At 38.8% G+C, this 14,117-nt stretch overlaps 1 protein-coding gene across 39 annotated transcripts in view; it reads right to left on the bottom strand.

The window, feature by feature from the left end:
- Nucleotides 1–14,117, bottom strand: part of SYNJ1 (synaptojanin 1) — a 69,385-nt gene extending 55,268 nt beyond the window's left edge. For 14 of the 39 annotated variants that reach the window (XM_020796256.3, XM_020796255.3, XM_078388927.1 and 11 more), the window contains exons 1-4: nucleotides 13,568–13,661; nucleotides 9,892–10,037; nucleotides 2,078–2,164; nucleotides 787–1,054 (exon numbers count right to left, since the gene is read on the bottom strand). In XM_020796256.3, the coding sequence (XP_020651915.3) occupies nucleotides 787–1,054; nucleotides 2,078–2,164; nucleotides 9,892–10,037; nucleotides 13,568–13,659 (593 nt within the window). In that variant the 5' untranslated portion in view covers nucleotides 13,660–13,661. Of the gene's footprint in view, nucleotides 1–786; nucleotides 1,055–2,077; nucleotides 2,165–9,891; nucleotides 10,038–11,274; nucleotides 11,342–12,215; nucleotides 12,235–13,036; nucleotides 13,172–13,457; nucleotides 13,672–13,741 lie in introns of those variants that run through there. The other 25 variants (XM_020796245.3, XM_078388919.1, XM_078388922.1 and 22 more) reach the window with 8 other exon arrangements.

Genomic DNA, 14,117 nt, shown 5'->3' with positions numbered 1-14,117 from the left:
TGTACTGAGGTTTTTATATGTTAGATTCTGTGCCCTGTGCCAAATTCTGGCCTTCCAATAAACATGCACAGAACTGATACCTTCACATAATACAGCACATTTAATATTAAACAGTATTATAGAAGTCTTGCAAAAATTTTATTAAATAAGAAAAACACAAGAGTGAAGGATGGTAAGCAAGAGAATGCTTTACTAACTTTCTACTGTATTATTTGCAACTGTTTTCACTTCCCTTGTATACATGTAGATTAATAGGACAACAGCATTTCCCCGAACAGCTAAATGTGATTTGCAAAAGGTTTCGTTCCTTCTTGTTTATTAACTGGAATGGGTTATTTCAGAATGAATACAATGAATCTATTATATCTTATCAAATGCAAATGCAAATATTTTCCTTTAGTTTTTGAACTAAATACATTTAACACAGTCTCAGTATCAGAATTTTGAATAACAGTGATACAAACAGCTTTCTTCTAAATGATACTGTATGTCCTCATGTTTAAGGACAGAACGTCTACCCACAATTCAGGACAGCAGGGCTGTTCTTACTGACTTAGTCTTTAGAATAACAGGAAGCAATCAAGTTCCTGTCTCTTCTTTTATTGGTATTTTCCTCACATTTTTACTTCATGATTTTATATGCAGAAATGTAATATCAAGAAAGTGAAATTTTAATGAGTATCTTAACACAAACAGCAGTGACCACAAACACACACACAAATATTTGACAATTCAAAAGATAGATGTATAGATGATGTGCCAGAACTGCTAAAATAAACAACTCACCAGAAGAACCTGTTATCAGTGCTTTGTTCCTGCATGCTACGGTGGGCATTTAGACTAAGATCCAAACTAACACCAGTAGAAGACCATGCAAAATAAAAGTTTCCTGAATTCAAAACTTTGCGCACTTCAGAGATCCGTTCTTCATCTGATGGGTCAACTCGCAAAGATATTAAATCAGTGGAAGTGACACGAAAAACTTCAGATTCCTGTATCTTTCCCACAGACATACATCCGGTGACAAGGACTAAATAATGTAGCAATGTATCCCCTGGAAGAAATAAACGTCACTTAACAACTGGTGTATTTCAAACTTTCACAAGACATACTTTCACTAACCAATTTGCATAACTCTAAAAACTTACTTCAGTGGATGAGACATTTTAGCTACTGAATTCTCATATTAGGCAAAACAAAAACAAAAATAGGAAAAAAATACAGAAGACAAAATTATTGTGGCACCTTAAAGACTAACCGCTATATTTTAACGTGAGCTTTCATGGACAAGTCCATTTCTTTGGCCCATAAAATTTCCATAAAAACTGAAATAGCTGCCAGAATCCCATTAATGTTCACAACAGGCTTGCGTAACTTGCTCTAGCTAACTCAAGGTGTCAAGGCATGTCTTGGTCATATGCCCAGTCACACACACAACTGCAAAACAAAGATACACCCTAATACTTTGCCAATTAGCTAGAATAAACTACACAAACATTAGGATTACGGATAGCCTTTTAAAAGAATGAATGCAGGGATGTCACTATACCTAGTTCTAGAATGAACATACTGCTTCTCATTTTTTTAATTGTTACTAATAGAATATGCATTAAGAAATAGGCTACTGTAAACCTTACAACAACATTTTAGAAACTTAGAAAAAAATATCCATCTGTCAAAGCATTCTTCCGTGCCTGATGGGATTAAAGGCAACAGAAGATAATATGTAACTTGGAACAGGCAGGAGTACACTGCCTAAGCTAAGCAGTTAATTGCACTCGCTCAAAAATATGTGTCAATGGCAACTCAACCCTAAACCCACTCCATTGTGCCATATCTAATAGACACCAATGTTTCAAAAGTTTTCCTGTAGTGCAAGGGGACAAGTGGCTGTTCAGAAAATCCCAACAAATAACAAAAGCCAGAATATCTTGCTATGCATACAGACTGAGCCATTAGTTTCCTGCCCTGTAACATGGCAGTCATATACAGATCATGCTATCAACAGAAAGAAGGCAAGAATAATACAAACGAAGAGGAAGAAGGCCCACCATACCAACTGAGATATTATACTTACCTAGATTTAATCTTAACACACCTAGAAGTCCATACGCATCCATTACTTTGGAATACATATTCTTGATTGCTTCTTTCTCTGCAGATGCTGTTTAAATAAATGTTATGAATTAAGAGCTCTGACAAAACAATTTTGCTTTTGAATAAAATTTATAATTGCTCCATTTCCTGGTTCTGAAAATTTAAGCAGCAAAACAAACAATTTGATTTATATAACTGCATAATTGTGAGACTTTTTTTTCTCTACAATACATATAGTTCTCATCTGAACCAACCATTTATTACAACCCCATATATACTTTTATATTTCACTACAAATACCAAGGTACAACAATCAGAACTCTGAAGAACTACTTTAGGCACACCCAAGAACTTGGGTGCAACAGGGAATTCAAGCAGTAAGCACTATGTCTGTATCCTAGCCCAAACTGCTTTTGAAAAGTCTCTTAGCTTGACTTTAGCTTGGCTAAACTTATACTCCGCCTAGATACATGGCCATTCTAATAATATGAAGAAGTATGTTTAGACACACAAAAACCTATAAAACTATAAGAACTAGTTACTCTTATGGGATGTGGTGGCGCTGCAGGTTAAACCACAGAAGCCTCTGTGCTGCAAGGTCGGACGACCAGCAGTCATAAGATCAAATCCACACAACGGAGTGAGCTCCCGATACTTCTCCCAGCTCCTGCCAACCTAGCAGTTCAAAAGCATGCAAATGCGAGTAGATAAATAGGTACCACCATGGTGGGAAGGTAACGGGATTCGGTGTCTAGTCGCACACACAGATACTGTCTTTGGACAAACACTGGCTCTATGGTTTGGAAACGGGGATGAACACCGCACCCTAGAGTTGGACACGACTGGACAAATTGTCAAGGGGAACCTTTACCTTTACCTTAGTTACGCCTATAGATGCCACATGACTATTTCTGGCATAATTATTACAACAGATTAACATGTCTATCTACTACATTACTGTTTTTAAAATGGTCTTGATCCCCTTTTGATAGCCAGAACTACTTTCATAGTTCTTTGTTCTCTAAACAGTTTAAAGATCCAGGGTATCTAAGTATTTCATACTAGTATTAAATATATGCGGCCAGAATCTTATTGTTTTTTTACTGCATGCAGAAGGAAAATCAAGCAGGCAAGATTGCTCACTGAGCTGCATACCTTGCTACCGAACCAGAAATCAGGAGTTCAATTTCCCACTGTGCCTCTCTGGAGAAGAGCCAGTCCCAGAGCATTCCCAGAAGAAGGAAATAATAAAGCCTTGTAAGTACCCTATAATTACAAAATGTTGGAACTGGCTTGATTGTTTTTTGTTGTTACAGAAAATTGAAAAGGGGACGTTTCTACTATGGTTTTACATATCAGGACATAATAAAAACCATCTGGTCCTTAGCAGGTCTGAAAATTAGGTAAATACAAACTCAGATGAACAATGACACATGACATATTACACTGTGTCATGATTTATTTTTTAAAAAAAACTAAAATGGAGAAGCCATTTGTGAAAAACTAAGTACATCCTTACTGCTTCCATAGGAATTAAGAGGCTAAGGAGCAGCCAGGTACTGCTCACAAAATGCCCTTGAGTAAATGATCATCTGAGGTTGTACTTACCTAATTTTCAGACCTGCTAAGGACCAGATGATTTTTATTATGTTCTGCTACGTACAACCATAGAATTCAAAGACGGTTGTATTTCTTTTTCACATGACTGTATATTGAATGCATGCCTGATAATTATGGATGGGATTTCCAGGTGTATGAGAGGGTAGCGCTATTGTGGATGGAACAGCCTAATGGAAACAGCCCTCCCATGAACTTTTGTGTGTCCCAGAAGTCCTTGGGAATTCAACAGTCCACTGAGTGAATTTCCTTGCTTTTCAAAACAGAAGTGGTTTGGCAAGAGCATGGAGGTAGGAAGGACTGCTCTGAAGACTCCTTATTTTTGGGATCTCATTTCCAGAATTCAGCCTTGGGGGGGGGCTCTCTGTGAATTCTGAGGCACAATATTTATATACAGTATTTGAAGAGCTACTTAAAAATTATCAGTTATGAAAATAAAAGTGAATGGGTTTCTATCTGTCCACTTCTGTCACAGCTCCAAGACTTGGATAGCAGATTTTTGCCACCTATACTAAGGCCATCTGAAGAATGGGTACCTTTGTGTTATTAAATTTCAAAAACACACTAAATGTAATACATTTATATTCGTCTGTATCCTCCAGGTTTATTTTCAGTCACTAGGTAGCAGATTGCTCAATTTAAGAGTGTCTGTAACCTGCAGTACCACATTTAATAATCTAGCAGATGACATCATTAAACACGACACAACTACTACTTAGAACAATATCTACTCTTAAAAGTAATCTGCAAGAAACCAGCTTGCCAAAAATCAGCAAGCAAAATGGAAAGGGAGCAAATGAGACTCCAGAGCAGAAGGCAGAAAAGTTACAATAGAAGTAGCTGAGTCCAAGCTAGAAACATCCAAGACTGAAAGCAAACAAAGCACCAAAATCAGGAGCTAGGAGCCACATCTCAGAGAGAAAGATAATTTTGCATTCTCCAACAATTATACCTTGAGTTATGGTTCTAATATATTAACTATAACTGGCTCTATGCCAGTTCCTGAAAGCCACTGCCATGCAAACAAATGGAAAGAAGCAGCTCCAAGATATGTTAAGGGGGTGGCAAGGTTTAACTGGCCCAGATCAAAAGCTATGCCTCCTACAGAAGGTAGGAGACATGCTACAAGTCACACAGTTCACAACTGGAAACAGTCTATCACCTTTACATGTTGGTTGAAACCTTTAATATATTGCCCTATAATGGCTATTCTTACTCATGCAAAGAAGGGTAGTTTTGCTACTGGTAAATAAAGGAATCCTGGATACTTTAAAAGACTAACTAATTACTGTGTGTGAAGTAATAGTAGGTGTAACTGGTCAAAACACTGGGGAAAAATTATTTGTCTTTCTGTATTTTTAAGATAGGAAAGGAAATTATACTGGCTTATTCAGAAGGACTGAGGTAAAGAGTCTATCTATTTAGGCAAAACAAAAACCCAGTCAGCTTTCTTTCTAATCTTGAAACATTTGTGTCATTGTCCATCTGTCTACTATGCACAGGATGCTATTAAGGCTGCTGCAACATCCTGTCCTGCCTCCTCCTGCTAGATCAGCTCCTTCCTTGCATGATTGCTGACAGTTACAAGAAATCATATTATCTAAGTTACTGGGGAAAAAACTGTACAGTACTTCCAGCACAGTTCACAAAGCACCATAACAATACCACAAACTGTGACCGTTCTATTGCTATTTGTATCAATAGCTTATAAGCCTAAGGCAAAGTGTCCATAAAAACACAGATCTGATGTTTACAGTTTGAACCAAAGCACAAGAAAGGAAAACATGGACAATTCAAGTTATTTTCCAGTTCATAATCTAAGAGCAGAAGAATTACTTTTGGCACTCAATCAATCTATACAAATATATATGAAATAAAATATTTTCATCTTCAATGATTAATTGTTGCATACAAAAAATGAAAACCTCTCCACTTAGCAAGTAGATGCTTTTGAGACTGCAAGAATAAGCTAAAAAAAGTATTTCCAAAAGAGCAGATATGTATTTAAATAATGATTCTGAGTGTTCGTAGGATGTAAGGAATTTCCTTTTATTTACTTAATGACAGCAACACTGGTCTTCTTGTAATCCTGCTGTGTTAAAGCAAGATCTTGCAGGCATGATAAAGCAGAATCGTTATACACAGCGAGCAAGAGAGATGGTGAGATTCCCATTCAGTAGCAGTAATCAGACTTACAGAAGATGGCGGAACAAATCTGTAATGTTATAAGCATGCCAGCTAATACAAGTCTCGTTCTAGCATTGCAATTTCCAGCCTTATTTAAAAGGATTTAACAAGTAAAGTGGTGGTTCTTGATGTTCTAGATATTGATTAATCAATAATGGACAATGAAAGACATTTCTAGCTGCTGTTTGTGCTTAGCCACTATTATAAAATGTTGAAATTATGTCTGTGATATACCTTTGAGTCCCCCATACCACCTTTACTTTGCTATTATAACAGTTTGAATAAGATAATCTTAAAAATGTATTGTGTCCATTCATTGACAGAACTGGGCCAATCAGTGAACTGATTTTTTTTTCCTCCTCCTGCAGCCAGCAGCATCACCGAAATCTGCTCTTTGGTGCAGATTTTGGGGTTCATGATGGTTGAGAGAATAGGAAAAATACATTGTGTGGCCTCCTACTACAATGCTGAAGGCTGCCCATAATTCAGTTCTTCAAGCATACATGGATTAATATACCTTTAAGAATCTGATTTATAGCAATATATCTGTATCAGACGGTTTGAGTTGGAAGAATAAAACGAGCATAGTCTCTTCAATGTAGCTATCCAATCATTACTGCTACTTTTTAAGTTCAGTAAAGCTCAAGTAATGATGGTACATTTAACTTAAAGCCCACTTTAAAGGAATGACATAAATCAGGTCAGTGTTCAGAACCATTCAGATTCTTTTAGAACAAATTTTGTATTCAGCAATTAAATAACATTAATTTGGATAGAGAGCAGTTGTAAAAAAATTAAATGTTCTACAATCTATGTTTGTATGTTTAGTAATGCCAGATCCCATTTGTCATACATTTCTTATATTTTTTATCAAGATAGCAGTCTGGCAAGTTTGTCTCCAAGAAAAAGAAAGCATCTACTGAAGTAAACTAACTTCCCAATCAGGATTTCAGTGAGTCTACTACTAATTTTGAAGCCACTGTCTTTTAAAGACAATATATGGTGCATATAAATGCACCATATATTCCTCTACTGAAAATGTTTCTTTCCTGTTCTAAACACTTCCAGTTATATTCGCAAAGGCTTTCATAGCCGGGATCTAATGGTTGTTCTGGGTTTTTCGGGCTCTTTGGCTGTGTTCTGAAGGTTGTTCTTCCTAACGTTTCGCCAGTCTCTGTGGCTGGCATCTTCAGAGAACGGTCCTCTGAAGATGTCCTCTGAAGATGCCAGCCACAGAGACTGGCAAAACGTTAGGAAGAACAACCTTCAGAACACGGCCAAAGAGCCCGAAAAACCCAGAACAAATTCCAGTTATATTCAAGAGGGGTTATGCCAGCCCTAGAGACTTTATTCTTTCACTTAGCTACATCCATAATTTAAATGTTTGACTGCAGATATTAAGTATGCATTAACAGACGTATTAAATACATTTTAAATCTAAGTTCATATTAAGAGCTGCCAATTCTTAGCAATGTGGTAAATGTTAAGGTTCATGATACATCCATAACACACTGACATTTTGTACCAGATAAGCCAGGCAAGGCTGCCATCCCATACCCTGCTTTCCTTTAAATGCGAAGGGGGAAAGCTTATCTTCTTTTCATGATATAAAGTCTAGTAGAAAACCCCTATCTCAGTAGAATTACTAAGGAGAGATTTGTTAAAGCTGCTTGCTCATAAATACCATATATAGAATATCAGAATTAATTCTTTTTTGGAAGCCTCTTGTCCTTCACTAAAATTGCTCGTAGACATGTCACTAATTCAAGAGGAAAATTTAAAAAATATCCTAAGCTACACCTATTGAGAATTCACAAAAAGCCAGAACTAAAGGCTGCACATTTTTCAATGTACTGAGTATCTTTTTCCCCCTAGCTCCTAAACTTTAAGTAAAGAACAAACAAACATACTAACCTCCTCCTCTGACAAACATATTAGCCAGAAGGGTTTTGATGAATGAGCATAGAATAACAATCTACCTTAAATTTGTTTTATCAGCTTTGGAGAATACTGTAGTTTGATATATTGAAGATGGGGAACAAGGGAAGACACAATTTTATATCATCTAACTAACCAACTTGAAGGGAGTGACTAAGGAGATTAAACATACTCTTCAAAAGTAGGTAAGACTATCCAATTTATCTTCTAATGACTTTAATTTTAGATAGTGCATTACACAGGATCTCCAGCTTTGCTAATACGAGGATTACTGTCTTCCTCTACCCTGCTCTTCCTGCAAGAGACCTGCACACTCCAATTATCATTAGAGGTAGATTCAAATAACTGCTTTTTAATATTTTTTTCCAAAAAGGGAAGACCTAAATGTTTTGCTATACTCTCTGGCAAAATCTCAGATTTTGTTTACATCAAGGATAGTTTAATGACATGATGTCTGAGCAACACCTCCCCATTTTAAGATTGCTACAAAATGCAGATTGAAGCTTTGTTATAGTAAAATATATTCCTTTTTTTCTTCCCCATGAACACTGCTGGATAGAGCAGTGGTTTAGAGATTTGGATGTGGAGTCAGAGGTTGGAACTTCGATTCCCCACTGTGTTTCCTTGAGACGGTTGGACTCAATGATCCATAGGTTCCCTTCCAGGTCTGCAGATCTAAGATTATTGTTGTTAACTCTCTTCTAGCTTTTTGCTTAACAATTGGTTGCTCTTAACAGAGTATTACTATGATTATGGTCATTAGCAAAGCATCACTACCACTTAAAATTTTTGATGTTTCCATTATTTGTTGGTCAGGTCACAATATAGTCACACCTCAGTGACTTAAATCCTGTTGCTTATTGTAGTGAGTTGCATTATAATAGTCCCATTGAATCACTGGGAATTTGGAGGGGCTTTTCACTGGGAATGTTGTGAGTTGACTCCTCAGTCAATTCTGTTAATTCAAATGGGCCTACTCTAACTACAATTTACTTTAGTTTTGCAAGTCACAACTAGAGGAGGCCCATTTCCTCTACTGCAACTTACTATGCCAAGCAACTGGATTTCAAATACTATAGTGTTTCAACATTTTCAGCTATAGCTTATGAGTGTCAAGCACATCACTGTTATGCTTCATTTATGTTCTGTTTCCACTTTTCTACTAATCAAGCAATCTTGCACTATGGATTTTGATTGTGACAACAATGTAACAAAGTCATATTATCAAGGCACCAGCTTTAGTGGCCAACATGTATCATTTTTGCACTTCAACAATAATAAAAACAAAATTTGGCAAAACTAAATTGCCCTTTGCTTTTTTTAAAAAAAGGACATTTCGATTATAGAAAATTAATACAAATCAGTTCAATTATGCAGACATATGTAGACAACACTTCGCTTTAGTGTTGCAAGTCAAAACTAGAGGAGGCCTATTTGAATCAGTGGGACTTTTCTGTAAGTTCACACCAAAATATGCTTAAACATTTCCACAAGATTCACCAATATATGTTTAAAGAAGCCAAACAAGGGTTTAGTGTGATGTCTCAAACTGCAAACCACTGCTCATGCCAATCAAGATGGGAGTGAGACATAAAATGTCAAGTCATAATTAAGGCTGTTGATCAGTGACTGTATCTAGAACATGTTATTCTAAGCACATGGACAAAGCAACCTCCTGTCCTCTGAAGATGCCGGCCACAGAGACTGGCGAAACGTAAGGAAGAAAAACCTTAAGTACATGGCCAAGCAGCCCGGAAAACCCACAACAACCATTCTAAATTAGTTTGCTTTTGTGTTTGAAAAACCATACCAAAGTTACTGCAAGTCACTGTCTGAAAGATGACTTATTTCAGACATCACTCTAATTTATGCTTTTAAGCGTGACCCTGAAAAATGTGGCAATGTAAAACACTTTGTAAGGTAAAAGACTAGAAAATACCCAGCAACGACTGTATCTGCAAAACAGATACAGTAAACTCCAGTTCTTAATCTCTTTCCATGTTTCTCTACTATGATTTGTACTAAGTAAGCCATCAGAATTCGTACACTTACAGAGAACAGCCACAGCTCCAGATTCAAACATGAGACATTCTTCCTTGTTTCTGGCTTCTACTATCACACTGAATGGTGGTGGGTCCAATTTATGATAGATTCGATAACCTTTACTGAATGCCATTTTTCCTTTGTCAGTGGTAGAACTGTGAAACAAAATGTTTTTAAAAATTAATAATTGATTAATAGGTGCTTCTTATCATTCAGAAACATTCACTCCAAACCAGTGTAGAACTAACTGCTCAACTTAATATTCAAGTGACAGAGCTGCAATATTTTGCATTTGTGTCCACAGCTGGTATCTGTTTTTTTCTATAAGCTTGTCAATCAACAGTCAGTGCATAAATGTGAAGAAATTGCTTCATAATCAGTTGAAAGAATCTAATTCAGAATAGTAGTAACAGATATTCAGTTATATGGAAAATACGAATAGTCACAGGTAAAATGAGATAAAGGCTGCAAGTAAGTATCAAGTTATTTAATGCAACTGGCTTTAAGCACTCATGTCCTAGTTACTGCCACTTCAGATTATGTGTTCTATGTAGGTTGCCTTCTAGGATAATTCAAGATGTTTAGCTGGTCCAGAATACCAGGAAGTTAACTGGAATAGGTAGATCTGACCCTGTATAAATCACATTGGTAACCAACCGTCTCTGAGCTCAATTCAAAATTCCTTGAGCATTTATTATTTATGAATTACTTTTACATCCTGCCTTTCCTCCAAGGAGTTCAAGGTGGAATACATGTCTTTCCTCCCCATTTAATCATTACAAGAATCCTATGCACTATGTCAGGTTAGGAAAAACAAGACTCAGTAAAATCACCCAGTGAATTTCATGGCTCAGCGTGGATCTCCCAATTCTCAGTCTGACTCTAACCATGACACCATGTTGGTTCAGACCCTAAACCTTCCGACTCTGTGACAAAATATTCACTGACTGAAATTCTGTTGCTTTAACTTTTGTCACATAGGGCTGATGATATCAGCCAATAGAATTTTTCAGTAATTAAATTTTTTTGAAAAAGGTCCTGAGGCTGCCTTGGGATCAGCTTTATTCTAAATTGCACAACAGGATTTCAGCCAATAATTAATTCATATTTTGCCTTTCTTGCAACTTGAGGAAGATATCTACCATATAGATGTTAAATTTGTGAGGGGGTCTACCAAACTCCCACTGCACTCAGTTTCTGAAATTTGGTAAGTAGGCATCAAGACGAAGGCTATTTTCTGTGCTAGTGCTAAGAAAACCAAACCTTATACCAAAAGCCCTATTTGTCCTCATCACTATTTATTTTTAAATGATCAGCTGAAACATACCTTTTAACAGACTTTCAGGTGCTAACTTTTTAATTTATTTATCTGCTATTTTTATATTTCCTTACCATTTAAGTTCAGTTATTATGACACTGTTTCAATTTTCTATCACATTTGCTGCTGTGACTTTTTTTTCTGTAGAGGCAAATATAGAAAATAAATCAAAACATTGCTTCAGGAGAACAGTAACAATCTCATAAAATAAAACTATCACAATATATTAAAATATCTTTATATTAATCAGATTAACAGGTGCCTCCATTCAGAAGCAGCAGCAGCACCTAGAATACATCCCGAGGAATTTAAATAAGAAAATATACACCATTTCATGGAGTAAATGTACTCCATTTTTAAGAAAATGTACTCCATTTTTCTACTGCCCATTACTACTACACATCAAGCTTTCTATAGGACATTAAGGAATCAGCTCCATGCAGAAGAGGTACTAACATCTGAACAGTTTTATTATGTCTGACAAACATCATGGGCAAGTTTACTATATAAAATGTGTTTGCTCCTGAATAGATTTACTAACAGCACAGTATTTATTCCAATTTGCCACTGGCATATTCTTCATCAAGCACACTAACTCGGAAGAGTTATACTGTAGCATGTTACTTCAGCAAACAAGCTGGTACAATATGTCTATCTTCAAACACATTTGCTTTCAGAAAAGCACTTCCAGCTACCTTTTCTCAAACCAAGACATTTATCACCAAATTCTCCAACACTGTTTCTTCATCCATGTGAAATGTAAATGGACAGCACATCTCCCAGAATAAATCCTTCAAAAATGAACCACAAAAAGAAATGTATCTAAACTGAAAGAAAACCAAAAGCTAGTTTTGCTTAATAACCATTCATGATAAAGCAGGGTATGGGCTGTATAAAGGTCATTGCTACAAGTATCTGTGAAGAATCTTTACAGATATGTCCTTGCTACAAGTACCAACAGGTCCAAGCTAAGTCATTTTGCTGCCTAAAGCAAAAGAGTGGATGGCATCCTTACATCTCAACTGTAGAAACCAACTGAAGTAGCAGCTGATTTTCACTTCAACACCGCAGTGGGACAGTAGTTTCTTCTATTTCAACCGAGGGCAAGATATTATTTTAAGAGTGGAAAGTTGTCAAGGAGCACACAGGCAATCTTTCCAGCAAGGGGAAAAAGACATGGGGCTCTTAGTAGTACCTCCTCCAAACCATGCAGCATCTGCTATTTACCAACCCCAAGCAAATAGAGTACCCCAACATATCTCCTTTTATGAATTATTTCCACATACAACTTGTCTCTAGCACCACATACTGATATTTTTAATAGTGTACAAAAATCCATTTGTTAAATAAGCAAGGCACAGGGAAGTGAGACATAACACATTATTAACCAATGTCTCTGCTTTCAATAACCATTTAGGTATTCCCTTGCCGTACATAACACGACGACCCCCGCACCACCAAGTATGGAAATCGATTTCTTAATGAAACACAAGGGACAGCAATCTGATTAGTAATGGCAGAAGTAACGGAGGCCCAGCAGGGAATGGTAGAATGATCCCAAGCAACAGTTTTCGCAATGAAAACAGTAACTGGGGAATAGTATATTAAAATGAAGGATACTGAGGGCCACTCTTTCCCAAAGGCTGCCTGCACTGACCATTTTCTCCTCATTCCCCTGCCCTCGCGTTCCTTTTTGAAAAGTGACCCCCCCGTTCTCCCAAGTGCCATCCAAGGGGGGCTCAGCCACTTTCTGGAGCAACGCCTGCGACCCCCCCCCCCCCCAGTCCCCGCCTTCGCTCCAACGGAGAAGCGGAAAAAAAAGGTATTTTGCTCCACCTTTGGCGAGAAGTCGGGGCGGGGTGGCGTGGGGGAGAACAGCAACGGGAAAGGCTCGCCTTTTGCCCGCTTTATATGGGGCTCCAGGAAACAAGAGCACCAGGCTTTCTTCGATGCACGGTTAGCCGGACAAAAAGGGGGTGGGTGCCAGCCTTGCCAAGGCTCCGGGAACCGGCGAAGGACAGGGGACGATCCGGTTCGAATCCCCGGCGCCCTCTCCGAGACTGACGGAGACAAAACTGGCGGCGAGCCGTCTGGGTGTCGCCGCGGCTCACGAATCCTCCATCTTGTACTGAGGGAACGGCTTCCCTTCTCTCTTCAACCGCTCCGCCAGCCCGGGGAAGGGTGGTTTCGCCTCCTGACGACGGCAGGGCTTAGGAGGAAGGGCAGGCTTGCTATGACCAAAAAAGAAAACACCAACCCCAAAACCGGACTCGGAGAAGGAGGTGGGAGGGAGAGCCGCGGAGAGGAACCCGGAGGCTCTCCCTTGACGTCTTTCTCCAGCCCGTCTCTCGGTTCGGCTTCGCTTACCGGCTCCTCCGCCACCTCCAGGGGCGCTTCTTGGTGCCGCTGCCTGAGGCGGTTGCCTCACTTCCTCTCTGGCAGGCCCACCGCTTCCGCATTGTGCCACCGCCCCCACCGGAAGTAGTGGGAGGGAGGAGGGTCGGGCCCCACCACCACCTTACTAAGTAAGGGGAACGTTACCTTTTCTTTTCGGTCGTTGAGGGAGGGGTAGCATAGGCCTTGGTGTCTGGAGAGGAAACCCAATGGGGATATGTAGGCCTTTAGTCGAGGCGAGAATAGCCCTCCCCCGGCGTGGTGGTCACCGCATGGATCGCGTCTCAACGTTGGCCGTTCTCTTGACAAACAAACACACACACACACACACACACACACACACACACCCGAGCAGCCCTCCCTCATATACTTTTGGTGGGATGGGGGGAGGAATGGCCGGCTGAAGAGCCCTGCTCTGGCCTTGGGTCCTGTGGTTGTTGACAGCAAGGCAAGATCGGGGGTTTTTGAAGCTGGCCACCGGACCTAAGAATATGCAGCAGGAGAACAGTTTGGGCGCTTGGCC

Source organism: Pogona vitticeps, chromosome 3 (assembly GCF_051106095.1).
Source record: "Pogona vitticeps strain Pit_001003342236 chromosome 3, PviZW2.1, whole genome shotgun sequence".
Taxonomy (NCBI): domain Eukaryota; kingdom Metazoa; phylum Chordata; class Lepidosauria; order Squamata; family Agamidae; genus Pogona; species Pogona vitticeps.
The sequence above is the reverse complement of the archived record's forward strand: the minus strand, read 5'-3'. Positions and strand labels throughout refer to the sequence as shown.